The sequence below is a fragment of the Pelophylax lessonae genome (genome assembly GCF_965119305.1).
Source record: "Pelophylax lessonae genome assembly, chromosome: 13".
In the NCBI taxonomy this organism is placed as follows: Eukaryota; Metazoa; Chordata; class Amphibia; order Anura; family Ranidae; genus Pelophylax; species Pelophylax lessonae.
Window position 1 is genome coordinate 136,792,585 of NC_138780.1, and position 23,098 is coordinate 136,815,682.

At 40.0% G+C, this 23,098-nt stretch overlaps 1 protein-coding gene across 1 annotated transcript in view; it reads left to right on the forward strand.

The window, feature by feature from the left end:
- The window catches only part of LTK (leukocyte receptor tyrosine kinase), a 379,826-nt gene that overhangs the window by 331,189 nt on the left and 25,539 nt on the right, over nucleotides 1–23,098 (forward strand). Inside the window, 2 exon segments of the mRNA XM_082274964.1 lie at nucleotides 16,591–16,655; nucleotides 22,022–22,151. Of these exon segments, the coding sequence (XP_082131090.1) occupies nucleotides 16,591–16,655; nucleotides 22,022–22,151 (195 nt within the window).

Here is a 23,098-nt window from a genome sequence, read left to right on the forward strand (position 1 = left end):
CCCAGGGATGGTGCCACCAGAGGAAGGCACCCTCTGGTGTTGCCACCATAGTGCCGCATGCTCATTTGCAGCCACCTGAATAGGTACTGACAAAGAAGCAGCGGCTACCCGGTTGCACATCGACCCCAAAGCCCAGCAGGTGGTCCAGCACAGGGCACCCAGGCACAGCCCAGTTGTTAACAAATAAACGAAATAGAACACACAAATATGTAAAGCATTAACAAATAGTATTAAGAAAAATACAAGAAATACAAAAAGACATAGTGTGTATAGGCACAACTTAAGAGATCATTAGCTATAAAATACAATTCTCAGCACATCAAGGGGATGACAAAAAACATAACCTATTATGAAGAACCACATCTCAATTTGGCTTAAGTTGTCTAACCCTCAGATAAGATTAAGTACCAGGTTGTTTAATTAGTACTAACAACTATAATCTGATGGATAGCCCTAGGTGCTCATAGACAAAGAGGAAGAGGGAAAAAAAGAGGATGATAGTTTGAATGATATCTAGATTGGGGATTTGGACAGGAGGAATCTAAAGTAAACCGATCAATAAAAGATCGGTCCAAAAACAGATTCAACACAAGTGTAAAAAATTAATAAGGCAAGACTAACGTCAGTCATGGAAAAGGCTTGTAAGAATGTGCCTCATTAATTCCCGGTGGATAGGTAGCGTTGAGTCGCTCTATCCAGAGGGTTTCCTTTTGTAGTATTCTTCTATCCCAGTCTCCTCCCCTGGGGTCATGGGGGATAACCTCCAGGACTAGAAAGGAGACCATGGGCGTGTTGAATTTGTGATACAGATCAAGATGTCTGCTCACCGGAGTAAGCATTTTGCCATTTGCAGAATAGTAAACATGATAATTTAATCTCTGCCTAAGGTGACGAATAGTCTTCCCAACATATCATGAGATAGACTATGCCTTGAGTGCTACAGTCTGCCATAAACTGTGGATAAAACTTCTCACCATTTGGGAGGACAAACTGTAAGCCAGTAAGTATCCAAGGACAAAATGAACAAGGTCCACATTGGAAAATCCCCTTTATTTTTTATTTATTTTTTCCTGTCAGGGGGGCATAATGACTGCGGGTCAGTCTGTCACGAAGAGATGTAGCACGTCTAAAAACTATTTCAGATTGATTGATTACGAAAGTATTTCCTAAGGGAGGGATCATTGTGCAAAAGATGCCAGTGGTTAGACAGAATATTCCTTAGTTGTTGTTGTTTGCCCGAAAATGTAGTAATAAATTTAACAATCAGATTGGTATTTTGTTTATAGAGGAGTCAGTTACTAGTTTGTTGGAGGGCTCTGTTATATGCCTTACGTAGAAGGGATTTTGTGTATCCTCTTTGTAACAGTTGTGGATGTAACAAATTTGCCTGGTATTTAAAGTCTGGCAAATTGGTGCAATTTCTTCTTAGTCTGATATATTGGGTGTACGGAATACTTTGAATTAATGCCGCAGGGTGTGCACTATGTGCGTGTAAGATAATATTATTTTTCCTTCCGGTACAGGCTTGTAGTCAGACAGTTCTTAGGATCCTTTGAAATCTGAAGGTCCAAGAATGTAATGGTATTGGGATGACTGTGTACAGTGAATTTTAGATTGGAAGTATTGGTATTAAGAGTCCTCACAAGCTTTTCAAGTAAGTAAGCTAGTCCCTGTCCATATGATAAATATATCATCTATGTAACGCAACCGTGGTTAATAAACTCCCCCATGGTATCGTTGGAAAAAAATCTCATGCTCCCATCCCCCCAGGTACAGGTTGGCGTAAGCTGGAGAGCAACATGTGCCCATGACCACGCCCTGTACCTGGAGGTAATGGAAGCCCTTGAAAATGAACCAGTTTTGGGGCAAAATGTACCAAAGAAGTTTCAGGCCACTGAGTGCGTTCCTGTTCATAAAGGAAGGTATGTACGGTTCCAACACCTTGCCTGTGAGGGATGCTCGAACACAAGGCTTCAACATAGAGGATTACAAGCAGGGTGTCGGGAGGGGCCACCATACCCTCAATCTGTTTAGGTAGATTAACTGTGTCCTTCACATAAGACGGTAATCTGGTCACATGAGGCATAAGAACAAAGTCCACAAACCTACTGGCATTTTAAGTGAGCGAGCCTATGGCGGAAACTATAGGTCTACCTGGTGGTGACTGGGTTTTTGTGAATTTTGGGCAGTGTGTAGAAAGTAGCTTCCCTTGGGAAGCGGATGTTCAGATAAGCATATGTGTCTTTATCAATAAGTCTATCCTGATATGCATTGCCAATAAGTACTTTATATTCTTCTTGGAACTCTGTAGTCTGGGTCAAAGAGATTCGTTGGTACCATTGTCTGTTGGAAAAGATGTCTAAACACATTCATATTGTTCATGAGTAAGAAAACAATGTTTCCCTCCTTATCAGAGGGTTTGATCACCAAATCAGGATGATTCCAGAGTTTGGTGAAAGCCTAGTGTTGTATAGAGAGTTGTAAAGTTATTGCGTCTATGTAAGGTTCTGGCACTCTCAGTGCCTCCTATCACATTTATTCCGGGTGATTTCCATCTACCTAGACAGAAGAAACACATATAGGTGTGTTTCCCTTTAAGGCTGAAGCTGTCATCACCCAGCGCCGGACTAGATGGCTATTTAGGGCGTCGGTTCTCACTCACATGTGTTCGTTCAAACACCAGTACCTGGATACTAATCTTGCTTGAAGCTTCCATGCTTGCAAGCTCTCCTCGCTGACGAACCTCGCTGCGCTGATCCCTGCATCCTGCTACTGGATCATCCGCATCTCCTGAGCGATCCTTCGGCTATCGCTATTAGTGCTAAGTACCCCACAGGGGAAATCTCTATAGACTTGTACTAGGCTTACACTATTTAGCTCTGCATAGCAAGGACTGTCTTTTACATCTGCATAACTAGATTGCTAGCTCTTGAGGCTACTGCTACTATTTCCTGCACTGGGTTGATCTCTCCTGTATGCACCTGCTACTCTGTCATCTGTTATCATACATGATCGCTAACCCTTCCTGCATCCATCTGCACTGTCTCACCTCAAGTGTCTGTCACCTACCACTTCCACTCAAACCTATCCCTAAGACCTTTATCATTGTCTTACCACATGTATATAAAGTCACACTAGGAACCAGCTTAATTACTGTGTGTATTTACTTGCTGAAATAAGACCTTCCATACATGATGAGTCATTGAGGTTGGGATTGGTATCTCAGCATATCTCCTACATGACTACTGACGTGGAACTACTTCTGCAGCTGAAAATCCACACCTTATAAGAAAACGCAAGGAGCGTTACAGTCTACAAACGATGGGATATTTTTATGTGTTTTTTTTACTAGTAATGGCAGCGAACAGCGACTTATAGTGGGACTGTAAAAAACGAATCAAGGGCATAGGCAGACACCATAGGGAGGTCCGGCTAGGTCCCTGAAGGAGGGGGGATTTAAATGTGCCTCTATAAGTCACAAAACTATGCATATGTTTACATCAGACATGGCAACACATATATGTTAAAAGAATAACAAATCTTTATTTGTACAAATGATAAAAACAGTAAGTACGTCGTTCTATCTATGTTAGATGAACCATTAATATATGGTACAATGTTTAACAAACATATCAAAAGATGGCTGGAACTACGCGTTTCGCATTATGCGCTTCATCAGGGTCCAGCAATGGAATATATTTAGACAGAGATTCAATCTTTAGTAATCTAGAGGTACATAAAACATTTGTTATAAACATAATCATGTACATACATTATTTTTATTTATTTATGATTTATTGCATTTAAACTCTAAATATCAAGCTGTTCACTTAACCTTAAGAACATTATAATTATTCTAGAGAATCTAAAACAGATTCACAGTGTATAATAGAGGATATATAGAGGACTTTTCACGTATGGCTAATGAGATATTTTACCTCTTCATCTTATGAGTTTATTGAGAAGTTTAGAAAGAAACTGAAAGACTTTATCAAAAACTCAAAAGCTACGTCTAGATATTGCAGCAGAAAACTAAGTTGAAAAAGGAGAAGACAAAAAACAGAAAACAAAAAAACCAACAACATAGCCAGGGGAAAAGACATAGAGAAAACGGAGAAAGGAAGTGGGGGAAAGGAAAATGGGGGGGGGGGGGGGGGAAAGGGGGAGGGAGAAGGGGAAAGGGAGGAAACCGTGTGGAGTATGCATTACCACGTAGTCCAAAGGGGGGGCGGTGAGAGGGATAGGTTAATTCCACCGGATCAATAAATCCAGGAAAAAAGTCCATCCACATAGGAGGCATGGAGGGGATATAATACAATGATACATATGAAACACCATATTTGCTTAAATAGATATGGGATACTCAGATATTGGGTTATCTTACCCTAGTCGCAAGGTCACAGTAGATAAGATGGATCATACTTATATTGATTTAAAACTCAGCTGTGAGGGAGGGAAGGAGCCAATCGCCCCTGAAGTTAGCATAAAAAGAACAGAGAATAATACCCATTAATTCTCAATGTAAAAGTGGATTTCACCAAAAGTGTAATAGTTATAGTATTTAGAGAGGCACTTACCGGAGACTCTTTCTACAGAGGTAATGCTGGTGATCATATAAGGATAATGGAAGCGTGCAGTGAGGTATAGATTAGAAAAAGGTTCCACACTGGTCATTAGCACATTTTCCAGTTTTATAGATCAAAAGTGAATATAATGGTGTATAGAGGAGAAAAAATCCCCTTCAAAATTGGGGATAAATATAGTGCCAACAAAATGAGGATTAAATAAGGAAGAATCGTTGAGTGCTGACAAGCACTTGACTCCCACCCAGGATCTGAAATATATATGTTTGAAAAAAGGGGGGGATTAGTAAGTGGAAAAGCCTAAGAAGAAAAAGAAAACCTTTTAATGCAAGGGACAGACTTACCAGACACAGCAGTTCAGAATATAATGTGGCCGTCTGCATGGAGACATGCTATTAAGAGCTGTCTAACATGGGGGCTATATATACTACCTGTTGAACATTAGGTCTCCTCCTCCTCCGGGTCTCCCGCCCCCCACATCCGCCCGCCAAAGCGTCCACGTGTGGACGCCGCGGGAGGATGTTCCCGCAAACCGGAAGTGACCGTCACTTCCGGTTCCGGGACCGGAAGTGACGATCCGCCGCAGCCTAGTCTGCAATGAAAGTTAGTATGCAGGAGATTCAGATAGCAAAACGTCCCAGAGCATACCAAATGGAAAACCAATCAGAACACAGCCAAAAATGACATACATGAACAATATTTGTATATAATTCGTCAATCACTATTTATCTAAACCTAAGATACAATTTACATAGAAGATAGACCAAATTCTTGATAAGTGTTCATGAATAGATGGTTTTCCAAAGGATGTCACCAGTAGTCATATAAAATGACCAAACAACATGGAGAGAGATACTCCTAGAATTTAAATATAAAAGAATGAATAATAAATTAAAAAGGGATTATTTATATAAATTATTGAGAAAAAAAAAAAAAAAAGAAAAAAGGGAAAAAATATCTGCGGCAACTGATCTGCAGGACAATGGAACACGCGGTAGTCAGACCCACATGAAAACAAACAGAAAGGAGGGAAAAAAAAAAAAAATATTAAAATCATTGGATAAGGATTTACCTCCCAAGTGTAATATTTTACCCGTTAAAAAGGTGTTAATCACCCAAAAAGGGAGCAAAGCTGAGATGTTCGTTGAGTCCTGGAAGTGTACATGCATTCAAAGAAAAAATCCAACGTGCTTCCCTTTGTAAAATTAAATTATCAAAGGGTCCCCCTCTAGGTCCAGGATGGATCCTATCTAGGGCGAAGAATTTAAATTTTGGACATTTATATCTATGCGTCTGGGCTATATGCCTAGCTATCGGACTTTCTAGATCGCCACCTCGTGTGTACGATACATGATCCTTAATTCTCTCCCAGAAATGTCGTTTAGTTTTGCCCACATAGAATGCGGGACATTCGCATTTCCAAAGGTAAACAATGCCTATGGTTTGACATGTCACAAAATGCTTTAAAGTGAATGGACGTCCGTTTGGCAGAGTTTGCTGAGCCCTGCTGGCGATGAATTTGCAATATTTACAAAGTCCACAGGGAAAAGTTCCCTGAGGTAGTTTAATGCAGGGGTCTGCCCTCTTGTCTCTCTGATAGTGACTGGCCGTCACCATATCTCGGATGGACTTGTTTCTTCTAAAAATCATGTTGGGTTTTGGATCTACGAAGTTACTGAGGACTTTATCTTCTGCCAAAAGGTGCCAATGCTTAGCTATAATACTTTTTAGTTGTTTAGACTGTGAACAGTATCTTGTAATCATTTTAGTTGGATTTGAAGAATTTTGGCATTCTCCTTGGAAGAGGAGGAGGTCTCTTGGGCTATCTTTAGCTTTTTTATATGCTTTTTTGGTGCTTTTTCTGCTATAGCCTCTTTGCAGAAATCTCTCCTGCAGCTGTAAAGCTTCCTTCTCAAATTCAATGTCTTCAGAGCAGTTCCTACGAATCCTATAGTATTGACCAACTGGTATTCCTTCAATTACGTGTCTAGGATGGCTACTGTTGGCATGTAGTAATGCGTTTGTAGCCGTTGGTTTTCTATAGAGAGTAGTTGCTAGTGTGTTATCCATGTTTCTATAGATTTCAAGATCCAAAAAAGGGATCCTGGATTTATCATACACGTAAGTGAAATGTAAATTGAAGTCATTTACGTTCAGGATTTCTACAAATTCCTCTAGAATGTCGAGAGGACCCGACCATAGGACAAATATGTCGTCAATATATCTTTTCCAGATTTCTATGTATGCTAGATACACCGACATGGATTCTTGGGAAAAAAGCCATCGTTCCCACCCCCCCAGGTACAGGTTGGCGTAGGATGGGGCACATTTGGTCCCCATCGCTACTCCCTGTACCTGGAGGTAGTGGGAACCATCGAATACAAACACATTGTGTGTTAAAATAAAAAATAGTAGGTCCAAAACAAACTTATTAAGTCTCCTATGGTCGAGTCCTCTCTCATCCAAAAAGGATTCTACAACCTCTACTCCTCGGATATGTGGAATATTTGAGTATAGTGACTCAACGTCTATTGATACCAGGTATGTATCTTTTTCAATCTGTATATTTTCAAGTGTTAGTAACATATGCATAGTGTCCTTCAAATATGAAGGCAAAGATTCTACATGTGGGCGGAGGTATGCATCTACGTATGAACTCGCATTCTGTGTAAGACTATTAATACCTGAAACTATAGGGCGACCTGGGGGGTTGGTATGGTTTTTATGCATTTTTGGAAGTGCATAAAATGTCGGCGTTGTGGGTTCTTTGATGATCAAAAATTCCATAAGATCCTTAGTTATAATTCCCCATTGATGGTATTGATTAAGGAGTTTGAGGAATTCTCTTTGATTTTTCAATAACTGTAAACTGCTTACTCGTGAGTACCAGGCTCTATTATCGAGGATGTTGTTGCACATTTCTGTGTATTGTATTTGATTTAACACGACTACATTTCCGCCTTTATCTGCGGCCTTAATCACAATATCTTTACGTTGTTGCAAATCCCGTAGAGCCTGGTATTCAGTTTCGGACAGATTACTCTGGTTTTTTCGTATATTCATTTGTTTGATATCTCTAGTTACCATATGAATAAAAAGGTCAACTTTAGGGTTGGTTTGACTGGGGAACCGTTTGGACTTTTTTTTGAAAGTTTGTAATGGTTGTTGTGTTGCTCCTTCCGAGGTCGAGGGTGGGTCGGGTCCGGAAGTATTCGGACCCGACTCATCCTCAAGCTCGGTCAGAATTTTCAGCATCTTATAATCCTTTTTAGACCAATCACGCCATGTTTGAAGAAGACCACCCATTGGGGCTTCTTTTTGCTTGATTTTAGGGCCCTCAATAAGGCTCCTAAAATTAAGCTTGCGTGCAAAAAGATTTATATCTTTCACAAATTCAAAACGATCCATGTCCTTTGACGGACAAAAATTAAGCCCTAGGCCAAGTATTTTAATTTCTTCCTCTTTTAATTGAACATCAGAGATGTTAATGACTTGTAAGGAATTAGTTTCTTGATTTAATTTTTCTCCTCTATTGTAGGTATTTTGAGGGGACCTAACAGTCCTAGTGTCATCTGTTCTAAAAAAGCATTGTCCTGAGTATTAGGGGGATTTCTTTTTGGAATAGTTCCACAGTGTGTTCCTTGAACACTTAATGATGGTGTACTAGGCAAACCCACCGCTGGGCTTGATGGAGGTTGGTTTTGAATTTTGGATCCCAGTTTTGGAGCCTTAGCCGCCTGTGTAGTCTGTGAATTCTGCTGTGTTCCTATTAGGGTCTCCCTTTCGTCATCTTTCCTTTTATCCTGTCTCATTCTATTAGATCTCTCTTGGCGGGGGTTCCAAATATTAGAGGATGTAGAGGATGCAGCTGATGAGTCAGACCAGTTGCCGTCCTCTCTATTCTGTTCATTTTGTGGTCTGGGTCTGTATGTTTTATTAATATTTCTTTCCCATTTATAAGCTCTTCCTGTCCTAAATGCTACTTGGTCACGGTTCATTTTTTTATCTTTTCTTTTAATAATTTCTCCACTAAATTTTTCCACCGCATGTTTGATTTCAAGGTTTTTTTCCTTAAAAATAGGTTTATTTTGGAATGCCGCAAGTTGGTTTACGATTTCTACTATTTCTTTATCTAAAATGATTGCTTCTGCCTCATAGTATCCCTTTAGGATTTTCATCATTTCAATTGAGCATTGTGTAAGGTTTTCTTCCCATTTATTTTTTAATTCTGATGATATTGAATGAATAGTTGGGAAAATTTGAATGCGCAATCCAATGGGTATAATTTTACTGTCTATATATTGTTGAAAATAAGTGGCATGCCAAAAAAAGGTTGTCTTACGTATCAAGAGTTGTCTTAGACGGGTTGTTATTTGCGAGATTTCGGAGTCCTCTTTATTTGAACCACGAATTTCTGTCTGTATTTGCAGCATATAATTTGACCACAGGTTTCCCAGGTAATCAGCCATTATGATCACTATCAGAGAGACAAAGGGACAGACCCGAGCACAAAAAAAAAAAAAAAAAAAAAAAAAAAAAAAAAGGGAGGGGGGGGAAGGAGGAGAAAAGAGGGGAAATTGGGAAAAGGGGAACAAAAAGGTATGTAGTGATTAAAGCACTAAGAAAAAAAGAAAGAGTATATTATGAAGTTAGTTTAATTTGGCAGATAGTGTCTTACCAATCATGTTATAACATGCATACTATCAAAAGGGAGAGAAAATTAAACAAATTAGTCTACATTATTCATATTGATAAATAATATCATATACCACATGTGCATAGATTTGACTATTTAATACTGGATTTATATGTTCGGCCCTTGAGCACTCCCCTTTCAAAGAGTTGGGGATTTACTCCCCTTGAAAGACAAAGAGCAATTAGGTGAAAGGGGAGGTGGGGGCCTATTTAAATAGAGGATATAATGGCACCTTCCCCCAAATGCAAAATTGGAAAAAACGAATCAAGGGCATAGGCAGACACCATAGGGAGGTCCGGCTAGGTCCCTGAAGGAGGGGGGATTTAAATGTGCCTCTATAAGTCACAAAACTATGCATATGTTTACATCAGACATGGCAACACATATATGTTAAAAGAATAACAAATCTTTATTTGTACAAATGATAAAAACAGTAAGTACGTCGTTCTATCTATGTTAGATGAACCATTAATATATGGTACAATGTTTAACAAACATATCAAAAGATGGCTGGAACTACGCGTTTCGCATTATGCGCTTCATCAGGGTCCAGCAATGGAATATATTTAGACAGAGATTCAATCTTTAGTAATCTAGAGGTACATAAAACATTTGTTATAAACATAATCATGTACATACATTATTTTTATTTATTTATGATTTATTGCATTTAAACTCTAAATATCAAGCTGTTCACTTAACCTTAAGAACATTATAATTATTCTAGAGAATCTAAAACAGATTCACAGTGTATAATAGAGGATATATAGAGGACTTTTCACGTATGGCTAATGAGATATTTTACCTCTTCATCTTATGAGTTTATTGAGAAGTTTAGAAAGAAACTGAAAGACTTTATCAAAAACTCAAAAGCTACGTCTAGATATTGCAGCAGAAAACTAAGTTGAAAAAGGAGAAGACAAAAAACAGAAAACAAAAAAACCAACAACATAGCCAGGGGAAAAGACATAGAGAAAACGGAGAAAGGAAGTGGGGGAAAGGAAAATGGGGGGGGGGGGGAAAGGGGGAGGGAGAAGGGGAAAGGGAGGAAACCGTGTGGAGTATGCATTACCACGTAGTCCAAAGGGGGGGCGGTGAGAGGGATAGGTTAATTCCACCGGATCAATAAATCCAGGAAAAAAGTCCATCCACATAGGAGGCATGGAGGGGATATAATACAATGATACATATGAAACACCATATTTGCTTAAATAGATATGGGATACTCAGATATTGGGTTATCTTAACCTAGTCGCAAGGTCACAGTAGATAAGATGGATCATACTTATATTGATTTAAAACCAAACCAACTTGCGGCATTCCAAAATAAACCTATTTTTAAGGAAAAAAACCTTGAAATCAAACATGCGGTGGAAAAATTTAGTGGAGAAATTATTAAAAGAAAAGATAAAAAAATGAACCGTGACCAAGTAGCATTTAGGACAGGAAGAGCTTATAAATGGGAAAGAAATATTAATAAAACATACAGACCCAGACCACAAAATGAACAGAATAGAGAGGACGGCAACTGGTCTGACTCATCAGCTGCATCCTCTACATCCTCTAATATTTGGAACCCCCGCCAAGAGAGATCTAATAGAATGAGACAGGATAAAAGGAAAGATGACGAAAGGGAGACCCTAATAGGAACACAGCAGAATTCACAGACTACACAGGCGGCTAAGGCTCCAAAACTGGGATCCAAAATTCAAAACCAACCTCCATCAAGCCCAGCGGTGGGTTTGCCTAGTACACCATCATTAAGTGTTCAAGGAACACACTGTGGAACTATTCCAAAAAGAAATCCCCCTAATACTCAGGACAATGCTTTTTTAGAACAGATGACACTAGGACTGTTAGGTCCCCTCAAAATACCTACAATAGAGGAGAAAAATTAAATCAAGAAACTAATTCCTTACAAGTCATTAACATCTCTGATGTTCAATTAAAAGAGGAAGAAATTAAAATACTTGGCCTAGGGCTTAATTTTTGTCCGTCAAAGGACATGGATCGTTTTGAATTTGTGAAAGATATAAATCTTTTTGCACGCAAGCTTAATTTTAGGAGCCTTATTGAGGGCCCTAAAATCAAGCAAAAAGAAGCCCCAATGGGTGGTCTTCTTCAAACATGGCGTGATTGGTCTAAAAAGGATTATAAGATGCTGAAAATTCTGACCGAGCTTGAGGATGAGTCGGGTCCGAATACTTCCGGACCCGACCCACCCTCGACCTCGGAAGGAGCAACACAACAACCATTACAAACTTTCAAAAAAAAGTCCAAACGGTTCCCCAGTCAAACCAACCCTAAAGTTGACCTTTTTATTCATATGGTAACTAGAGATATCAAACAAATGAATATACGAAAAAACCAGAGTAATCTGTCCGAAACTGAATACCAGGCTCTACGGGATTTGCAACAACGTAAAGATATTGTGATTAAGGCCGCAGATAAAGGCGGAAATGTAGTCGTGTTAAATCAAATACAATACACAGAAATGTGCAACAACATCCTCGATAATAGAGCCTGGTACTCACGAGTAAGCAGTTTACAGTTATTGAAAAATCAAAGAGAATTCCTCAAACTCCTTAATCAATACCATCAATGGGGAATTATAACTAAGGATCTTATGGAATTTTTGATCATCAAAGAACCCACAACGCCGACATTTTATGCACTTCCAAAAATGCATAAAAACCATACCAACCCCCCAGGTCGCCCTATAGTTTCAGGTATTAATAGTCTTACACAGAATGCGAGTTCATACGTAGATGCATACCTCCGCCCACATGTAGAATCTTTGCCTTCATATTTGAAGGACACTATGCATATGTTACTAACACTTGAAAATATACAGATTGAAAAAGATACATACCTGGTATCAATAGACGTTGAGTCACTATACTCAAATATTCCACATATCCGAGGAGTAGAGGTTGTAGAATCCTTTTTGGATGAGAGAGGACTCGACCATAGGAGACTTAATAAGTTTGTTTTGGACCTACTATTTTTTATTTTAACACACAATGTGTTTGTATTCGATGGTTCCCACTACCTCCAGGTACAGGGAGTAGCGATGGGGACCAAATGTGCCCCATCCTACGCCAACCTGTACCTGGGGGGGTGGGAACGATGGCTTTTTTCCCAAGAATCCATGTCGGTGTATCTAGCATACATAGAAATCTGGAAAAGATATATTGACGACATATTTGTCCTATGGTCGGGTCCTCTCGACATTCTAGAGGAATTTGTAGAAATCCTGAACGTAAATGACTTCAATTTACATTTCACTTACGTGTATGATAAATCCAGGATCCCTTTTTTGGATCTTGAAATCTATAGAAACATGGATAACACACTAGCAACTACTCTCTATAGAAAACCAACGGCTACAAACGCATTACTACATGCCAACAGTAGCCATCCTAGACACGTAATTGAAGGAATACCAGTTGGTCAATACTATAGGATTCGTAGGAACTGCTCTGAAGACATTGAATTTGAGAAGGAAGCTTTACAGCTGCAGGAGAGATTTCTGCAAAGAGGCTATAGCAGAAAAAGCACCAAAAAAGCATATAAAAAAGCTAAAGATAGCCCAAGAGACCTCCTCCTCTTCCAAGGAGAATGCCAAAATTCTTCAAATCCAACTAAAATGATTACAAGATACTGTTCACAGTCTAAACAACTAAAAAGTATTATAGCTAAGCATTGGCACCTTTTGGCAGAAGATAAAGTCCTCAGTAACTTCGTAGATCCAAAACCCAACATGATTTTTAGAAGAAACAAGTCCATCCGAGATATGGTGACGGCCAGTCACTATCAGAGAGACAAGAGGGCAGACCCCTGCATTAAACTACCTCAGGGAACTTTTCCCTGTGGACTTTGTAAATATTGCAAATTCATCGCCAGCAGGGCTCAGCAAACTCTGCCAAACGGACGTCCATTCACTTTAAAGCATTTTGTGACATGTCAAACCATAGGCATTGTTTACCTTTGGAAATGCGAATGTCCCGCATTCTATGTGGGCAAAACTAAACGACATTTCTGGGAGAGAATTAAGGATCATGTATCGTACACACGAGGTGGCGATCTAGAAAGTCCGATAGCTAGGCATATAGCCCAGACGCATAGATATAAATGTCCAAAATTTAAATTCTTCGCCCTAGATAGGATCCATCCTGGACCTAGAGGGGGACCCTTTGATAATTTAATTTTACAAAGGGAAGCACGTTGGATTTTTTCTTTGAATGCATGTACACTTCCAGGACTCAACGAACATCTCAGCTTTGCTCCCTTTTTGGGTGATTAACACCTTTTTAACGGGTAAAATATTACACTTGGGAGGTAAATCCTTATCCAATGATTTTAATATTTTTTTTTTTTTTTTTCCCTCCTTTCTGTTTGTTTTCATGTGGGTCTGACTACCGCGTGTTCCATTGTCCTGCAGATCAGTTGCCGCAGATATTTTTTCCCTTTTTTCTTTTTTTTTTTTTTTTCTCAATAATTTATATAAATAATCCCTTTTTAATTTATTATTCATTCTTTTATATTTAAATTCTAGGAGTATCTCTCTCCATGTTGTTTGGTCATTTTATATGACTACTGGTGACATCCTTTGGAAAACCATCTATTCATGAACACTTATCAAGAATTTGGTCTATCTTCTATGTAAATTGTATCTTAGGTTTAGATAAATAGTGATTGACGAATTATATACAAATATTGTTCATGTATGTCATTTTTGGCTGTGTTCTGATTGGTTTTCCATTTGGTATGCTCTGGGACGTTTTGCTATCTGAATCTCCTGCATACTAACTTTCATTGCAGACTAGGCTGCGGCGGATCGTCACTTCCGGTCCCGGAACCGGAAGTGACGGTCACTTCCGGTTTGCGGGAACATCCTCCCGCGGCGTCCACACGTGGACGCTTTGGCGGGCGGATGTGGGGGGCGGGAGACCCGGAGGAGGAGGAGACCTAATGTTCAACAGGTAGTATATATAGCCCCCATGTTAGACAGCTCTTAATAGCATGTCTCCATGCAGACGGCCACATTATATTCTGAACTGCTGTGTCTGGTAAGTCTGTCCCTTGCATTAAAAGGTTTTCTTTTTCTTCTTAGGCTTTTCCACTTACTAATCCCCCCCTTTTTTCAAACATATATATTTCAGATCCTGGGTGGGAGTCAAGTGCTTGTCAGCACTCAACGATTCTTCCTTATTTAATCCTCATTTTGTTGGCACTATATTTATCCCCAATTTTGAAGGGGATTTTTTCTCCTCTATACACCATTATATTCACTTTTGATCTATAAAACTGGAAAATGTGCTAATGACCAGTGTGGAACCTTTTTCTAATCTATACCTCACTGCACGCTTCCATTATCCTTATATGATCACCAGCATTACCTCTGTAGAAAGAGTCTCCGGTAAGTGCCTCTCTAAATACTATAACTATTACACTTTTGGTGAAATCCACTTTTACATTGAGAATTAATGGGTATTATTCTCTGTTCTTTTTATGCTAACTTCAGGGGCGATTGGCTCCTTCCCTCCCTCACAGCTGAGTTTTAAATCAATATAAGTATGATCCATCTTATCTACTGTGACCTTGCGACTAGGGTAAGATAACCCAATATCTGAGTATCCCATATCTATTTAAGCAAATATGGTGTTTCATATGTATCATTGTATTATATCCCCTCCATGCCTCCTATGTGGATGGACTTTTTTCCTGGATTTATTGATCCGGTGGAATTAACCTATCCCTCTCACCGCCCCCCCTTTGGACTACGTGGTAATGCATACTCCACACGGTTTCCTCCCTTTCCCCTTCTCCCTCCCCCTTTCCCCCCCCCCCCCCCCCATTTTCCTTTCCCCCACTTCCTTTCTCCGTTTTCTCTATGTCTTTTCCCCTGGCTATGTTGTTGGTTTTTTTGTTTTCTGTTTTTTGTCTTCTCCTTTTTCAACTTAGTTTTCTGCTGCAATATCTAGACGTAGCTTTTGAGTTTTTGATAAAGTCTTTCAGTTTCTTTCTAAACTTCTCAATAAACTCATAAGATGAAGAGGTAAAATATCTCATTAGCCATACGTGAAAAGTCCTCTATATATCCTCTATTATACACTGTGAATCTGTTTTAGATTCTCTAGAATAATTATAATGTTCTTAAGGTTAAGTGAACAGCTTGATATTTAGAGTTTAAATGCAATAAATCATAAATAAATAAAAATAATGTATGTACATGATTATGTTTATAACAAATGTTTTATGTACCTCTAGATTACTAAAGATTGAATCTCTGTCTAAATATATTCCATTGCTGGACCCTGATGAAGCGCATAATGCGAAACGCGTAGTTCCAGCCATCTTTTGATATGTTTGTTAAACATTGTACCATATATTAATGGTTCATCTAACATAGATAGAACGACGTACTTACTGTTTTTATCATTTGTACAAATAAAGATTTGTTATTCTTTTAACATATATGTGTTGCCATGTCTGATGTAAACATATGCATAGTTTTGTGACTTATAGAGGCACATTTAAATCCCCCCTCCTTCAGGGACCTAGCCGGACCTCCCTATGGTGTCTGCCTATGCCCTTGATTCGTTTTTTCCAATTTTGCATTTGGGGGAAGGTGCCATTATATCCTCTATTTAAATAGGCCCCCACCTCCCCTTTCACCTAATTGCTCATAGTGGGACTGTGACATTGCAGCGGACAAATTGGACACCTAACTGACACTTTTGACTCTTTTTTGGGGACCAATGACATTATTACAGTGACCAGTGCTAGACAAATATGCACTGTCACTGTACTAATGACACTGGCAGGGAAGGGGTTAACATCAGGGGCGATCAAAGGTTTAAATGTGTTCCCTGGGAGTGCTTGCTAACTGTAGGGGGGGTTGCTCTGACTGGGGGAAGACAGATATCAGTGTAACTGCTTAGCAGGAACACAAGATCTCTGTCTTGTTCCTTGTCAGTACGGTGATCCGCCTTGTTTACATAGGCAGATCGCCATTCTGATAGGAAGGACAGACCGTTCTGTGTCTCTCGGGAATGATCACGGGTGGCCAGTGGAAATCAGGTCCACTGGACCCACTGATTGGCTTCCCCTCTAGCCAATCAGCACGTGATCACCATGGAACCCCTGCACAGGTACATGATTTCGTACAGGGGAGCCGACTTGCCGCAGTAAAAGTACGTTAGGCGGTCAGCAAGTGGTTATAGTGATTTATTCTTCAATACCTTCAAAAGTCACAATATGCGTAATCACAATTTCACACATTTTCTCCAACTTTATCTACTACAGACTCTCCCAGAAATCTGCTCTGAGCAGGATGAGATGGACTTTCTAATGGAAGCGCTTATAATCAGGTAATACTATTACTGCAAGCACACTGCGCAGACTGCTCTGTATTATAGACTAATGGTGAGGTTGTAGTGCCATCTTGTGCCTGTTTAATGAACTACATCTATCTTTCACTGTAACAGAAAAACTTCACTCTGTTTATACAGCTCATTACAGAAAGAACAGTGGGGGGATTTACTAAATCTGGAGCGTGCAAAATCTGATGCAGCTTCCATGTTTTTTTTTTTTAATCAAAGCTTAACTGAACAAGCTAAAGTTAGAAAGTGATTGGCTGCCATGCAAAGCTGCACCAGATTCTGAGTGCTCCAGTTTTAGTAACCCCCCCCCCCCCCCCAGTAATCTATGCAGCCATTGGGCTGACTGGGTTGCTATAAACCTATTTCTGGCTGAATTGTTTTAAATTTAGGAAAGCTGGTTGCTGGGGATTTTTTACTAAATGTAATACTCACGTACAAAAGGTTGAACTAACTAAATTTTACTTTTGATGTTTTCTGTTAACTGCCATCATTGCTTTAATAATGTTTTTTACACTGTATATACACTATATTACCAAAAGTATTGGGATGTCTGCCTTTACACGTGCATGAACTGTAATGACATCCCAGTCTTAGTCCATAGGGTTCAACATTGAGTTGGCCCACCCTTTGCTGCTATAACAGCCTCAACTCTTCTGGGAAGGCTGTCCACAAGGTTTAGGAGTGTGTCTATGGGAATGTTTGACCATTCTTCCAGAAGCGCATTTGTCAGGTCAGGCACTGATACTGGAGAAAAGGCCTGGATTGCAGTCTGCGTTATAATTCATCTCAAATGTGTTCTATCTGGTTGAGGTCATAGTTACATAGTTTGTGAGGTTGAAAAAAGACATCAGTCCATCCAGTTCAACCTATGATGTGTGTGTGTGTTTGCTGTTAACCGTACATTGTATATCCCTGTATGTTGTGGTCCTTAAGGTGCCCATCTAATAGTTTTTTGAAACTATCGATGCTCCCTGCTGATACCACTGCTTGTGGAAGAGAATTCCACATCCTTACTGCTCTGACAGTGAAGAACCCCCTACGTATTTTAAGGTTAAACCGTTTTTCCTCTAGTTTTAGTGAGTGGCCCCGTGTCTTATTGTATTCCCTTTCTCTGAAAAGTTTGTTCCCTATGCTAGGGTCATCACCAGTACAGTATTTATACATTGACATCATATCCCCCCTCAAGCGTCTCTTCTCCAGAGAGAATAAGTTCAGTGCTTGTAGTCTTTCCTCATAGCCGATGTCCTCCATTCCCCTAATTATTTTTGTTGCCCTTCTCTGGACTCTCTCCAGTTCCAGCACATCCTTCCTGAGGACCGGTGCCCAGAACTGGACAGCATACTCCAGATGTGGCCAGACCAGAGTCTTGTAGAGTGGGAGAATAACCTCTTTATTTCTGGAGTGAATCCCCTTTTTTATACATGCCAGTATTTTGTTGGCTTTGCTTGCAGCGGCTTGGCATTGAATGCCACTGTCAAGCCTGTTGTCCACTAGTACCCCCAGATCCTTTTCCATCTTAGATTCACCCAGAGGTCCCCCCCCCCCCTTGTGAGTAGCTTGCTTTTGTGTTTCTGACACCCAAGTGCATTACTTTACATTTTTCAACATTAAACCTTATCTGCCATGTAGTTGCCACCCCATTATTTTGTTCTGCTTGTAAGGTTTCCACATCCTGCATTGGATATTGGCATACTTAGTTTAGTATCATCCACAAATACCGAGATTGTGCTAGATATCCCTTCCTCTAGATCATTTATGAATAAATTAAACAGGATTGCTCCCAGGACAGAACCTTGGGGGACCCCACTTTCCACACCCACCCAGTCCGAGTACTCCCCATTAATCATCACCCTCTGGACTCTCCCCTGGAGCCAGTTCTCTATCCAGGTACTCACCCTATGGTCCATACCTACGCACCTTAGTTTGTACAGTAAGCGTTTGTGGGGAACTGTGTCAAATGCATTTACAAAGTCTAGATATACCACATCCACAGGCTTACCTTTATCTAGATGGCAGCTCACTTCATCGTAGAAGGTTAATAGATTGGTCTGGCAAGAACGATTTTTCATGAAACCATGCTGATTACTACTAATAATACCTTTTTTTATCACTAAAGTCTTGTATGTAGTCCCTTAACACCCCCTCCAAAATCTTGCAGACTACTGATATTAGGCTGACCGGCCTACAGTTACCCTGGATATATCTCCGCCCGTTGGCTTTTTTCCAATCAGCTGGCACCATACCGTCTGTAGACTATCCTTAAAGATCAATAATAATGGTCTGGCAATCACCTGGCTGAGCTCTTTTAAGAAGGTGCAAGCCATCTGTCCCAGTGATTTATTTATGTTAAGTTTCTCTAGTTTAGTTCTAAGTCTATCCTCTGTTAGCCATGGGGGTACTTCCTGAGGTGTATTATTTAGTTTAGCATTACAAGCTGGGTTAGTGTAGGTGTAGCCCCCCAATTCATTTGTGAAGGCTGATGACTGAAGAGAAGAAATTATTTAACACTTTCGCCTTCTCTCTGTCCTCTGTGGCCAGATTTCCTTCGTCGTCTTTTATGGGGCCAATGTGTTCTGGCCTCGCTTTCTTACTATTTATATACTTAAATATTTTCTTGGGTTTTTTTACTCTCTTCTGCTCTGTCTCTTGTGTTCTATTTTAGCCGCCTTGATTTTGCCTTTACATTTCTTATTATACTCTTTGTAATGCTTGAATGCTGCCAATAACCCCTTAGCCTTGTATTTTTTGAAGGCCTTTTCTTTAGTATTAATATGCATTTTTATGTTGGAGTTTAGCCATCCAGGGTTTAGTTTTGCTCTTTTAAATTTATTTCCCTTTGGAATGCACTGGCCAATCCCTTTGTTTAGTATGCTCTTGAAGTACTCCCATTGTTCCCAGGTTTCTATCCCATTTGATATTTCCTAGCAAAGAGCTAGGATGCTTGTGGAAATTGTAATTGCTTTAACAGTTTTTTTCAGTTATGGGGAACACTTGGATCCTTTGAAGAAAAAGTGCTTTGTGCACTGGTGCATTGTCATGTTGGAACAGGAAGGGGCCATCCCCAAACTGTTCCCACAAAGTTGGGAGCATGAAATTGTCCAACATGTCTTGGTATGCTGATGCCTTAGGAGTTCCCTTCACTGGAACTAAGGGGCAAAGGCCAACCCCTGAAAAACAACCCCACACCATAATCCCCCCTCCACCAAATGATTTAGACCAGTGCACAAAGCAAGGTCCATAAAGACATGGATAAGCGAGTTTAGGGTGGAAGACCTTGACTGGCCTGCACAGAGTCCTGACCTCAACCTGATAGAACACCAATTAGAGCACAGACTGAGAGTCAGGCCTTCTCGTTCAACATCAGTGCCTGACTTCACAAATGCGCTTCTGGAAGAATGGTCAAACATTCCCATAGACACACTAAACCTTGTGGACAGCCTTTCCAGAAGAGTTGAAGCTGTTATAGCTGCAAAGGGTGGGCCAACTCAATATTGAACCCTACAGACTAAGACTGGGTGCCAATAAAGTTCATGTGCGTGTAAAGGCAGGTGTCCCAATATGTTGGATAATATAGTGTAGTTGGCATTCAGTTTTAAAGGGAAAACACATTTTTTTTAATCTGTAGCAATTCTTAACCCTAATTAATGTGTCTTTCTCTTAACATTATTGCTTTATGAGCAACATTCTTAATATGCCAGATTCAAATGCAATCTGGCTAACTGTCCCTATGGGCTGTTGTGGAAGCAGAACTATTAATGGTAGCTGTTCTACCACTTCTATTGCCACCTTGGCTTATAGCGTACACTGAAAATAGAACCATGCAGAAACATCTGCACCGTCACATCAACTTGTATCATCTGATCAATGGCAATTTACTTCCCTATTTCATGCCTATTGAGTAATTTATAAACCAAATTAATTTCCAATTTCGCATGACCTCATCAAATTTTACCAGCTAGGGCCTCTGCAGTAATCACTTAGACTGCATCTTGTAAATAGAATGCCGGTCATTTAGATCATAAATCCGAAATCTGAATTTAAACAGAAAGGTATAGTGCTTTCGCTATTTCATTTTTCATGAATGAAGAATTTTTATTAAAGCACCAGGGATTTCCCTACTGAACTATTTCTATAATCCGGTGGCTTCACTATCAGTTTACATACTGTAGATGAATTCAGAAATTTCTCAGTTGAGTTCTTGTATTCTGTCTAAGTGTGCTTGGAACCTATTCTCTTTCTGGCTAACAGAGCTCAGATCCAACAGAACATACTACAGTAAAACCTTGGATTGAGATTAACTTGGTTTGAGAGCGTTTTGCAAGATCAGCAAAGTTTTTAAATCATTTTTGACTTGATAAACAAGCGATGTCTTGATATACAAGTAGCGTCATGTCACAACTGATTATAAAAGAGAAGAGAGGCGCCTCTAAGTGTAGCAATATGGTTACATTTAATGAAGGTACATAATTTAGCAACACATGTAAGATGATTAAAACAGGCACTTCTAAATATGCAGGCATCCGGGGTAAAGCTGTCCACATAGACCATCCTCCACACCACCATCAACGTCATCCCTTCCACGCTGTGCTCCATGCCTCACTTTCAGATTGCTCTACTGCAGAGTAGTCTTCTTCACGGTCACAATTACAGACTGACAGCAGTGAGAGTCGGCGGTGAGGAGGACAATCTATGTGGACAGCTTTACCCCGGATGACTGCATTCTTAGATGTGCCTCTTTTAATCATCAACCATGTGAGTTGCTAAATGTTGAACCTTCATTAAATGTAACCATATTGCTACACTTAGAGGCGCCTCTCTTCTCTTTTATACACTGTAGCTCCAGCTGGATTTTGCTTCTAATCCCCTTGTGGAGGCGCCATTTGTGGATGGACATTTTATGGTTACACAACCACATTGCTATAATTTTTTTTATATGGACTATAAACTGAAGGACTTATGAATAAATGGTTGTGGAACAAATCATCTGAGTTTCCATTATTTCTTATGGGGAAATTAGCTTTGATTTAAGAGTGCTTTGGAATACAAGCATGTTTCTGGAACTAATTATGCTCGCAATCTAAGGTTTTACTGTACTAGCCTAAGGTTTTGCCAAGGATACCAATCTAGGCTTTTGCTACTGCAAAACTCTGGATCCACCTGAAAATTGAAGTTGTTCCATGAGGACAAAAAAGGAAATGGTATGTGGGTGTTAACCTTTATAGCTATGAACTGGTCCTGTGGGCGGAAGTGGGCGGGGCTACTTTCACACGTATGCTGCCATAGAGGCACCAGGAAAAAGTTTTGCCTTTAGTTATACTTTACTTAACCCCTTGTAATCTGTTCCCTGTGTACAGCAAATTCAACCACCAGAATATAGTGCGTTGTATAGGAGTCAGCCTTCAGACTCTTCCCCGCTTTATCCTGCTGGAGCTTATGTCTGGTGGAGACATGAAAACCTTCCTGCGGCAAAATCGCCCATGGGTGGTGAGTAAAATTTGAGGTTTATGTGTGTTGAAAGACAGGGCATGCCTATAGATGGAGTTGTGATTACCATGTATGCAGTGATATAACTATTCTGATAGTAATCCACTCAGGTCCAATGACAAAGGGGCCCTGATACTAAATTTCCACCTATCAGAATCCCCCTTTAAAGATCTCAGTTAGGCATGGCATTACTTGGAGCATCAGTGAAGCACACCCGTCATTAGCAAATCAAATATAAAATAATCCCCTTTTCCAATACAGACTATGAACCCTTAAATGTCACGACTTATAGGTAGTTCCCCTGTTTACCACCAAAATTCCTGGGAGTCAATATTTTCAATATTATCATTTGTCACTTTTGACTCTCTTGAGACACTATCTGTGACTGGATGCACAGAGCACTGTACTGTGGGAGGCTGGGCACAGCATGCATGTGTGCATAGGTGTGCACCCCACAGCTCAAACACATATGCATGTGTGTGCATATGTATATATATTGACAGTGTCAGTAGAGCAGTGGACAGTGTCAGTACGGTAGTGGAAGGTGTCAGTAGTTTTTATTTTTATTATTTTAAGTTTTATTATTTTTTACAATTTTATTTTTATTTTTATTTTTTTTTACTATTTTTTTAGGAGCCCCCTTAGCGGGCTTTGGTGAAATATCAGGGGTCTAAACAGGAGGAATCTGCACCAAACAGGGCAATTATGGTGTGCCCAGGCACACCTGGCACACCCTGTGCGCATGCTTATGCCTAAAAGTACAGGGTATTTTGGTGGGTCTGCACTGCGAATCAGGACAGTAGACAAGAACACTACTGGTAAACTAGCTCTCTATCCCCCTTGTTCCCTCTTCCAATGCGCACATCCAGTACTTCTCCAGAGCCTTTCCCATTCTCTGAAACCCCCTTACCCAACCTGTATGGCTACTTTCTATTTTGTCCACCTTT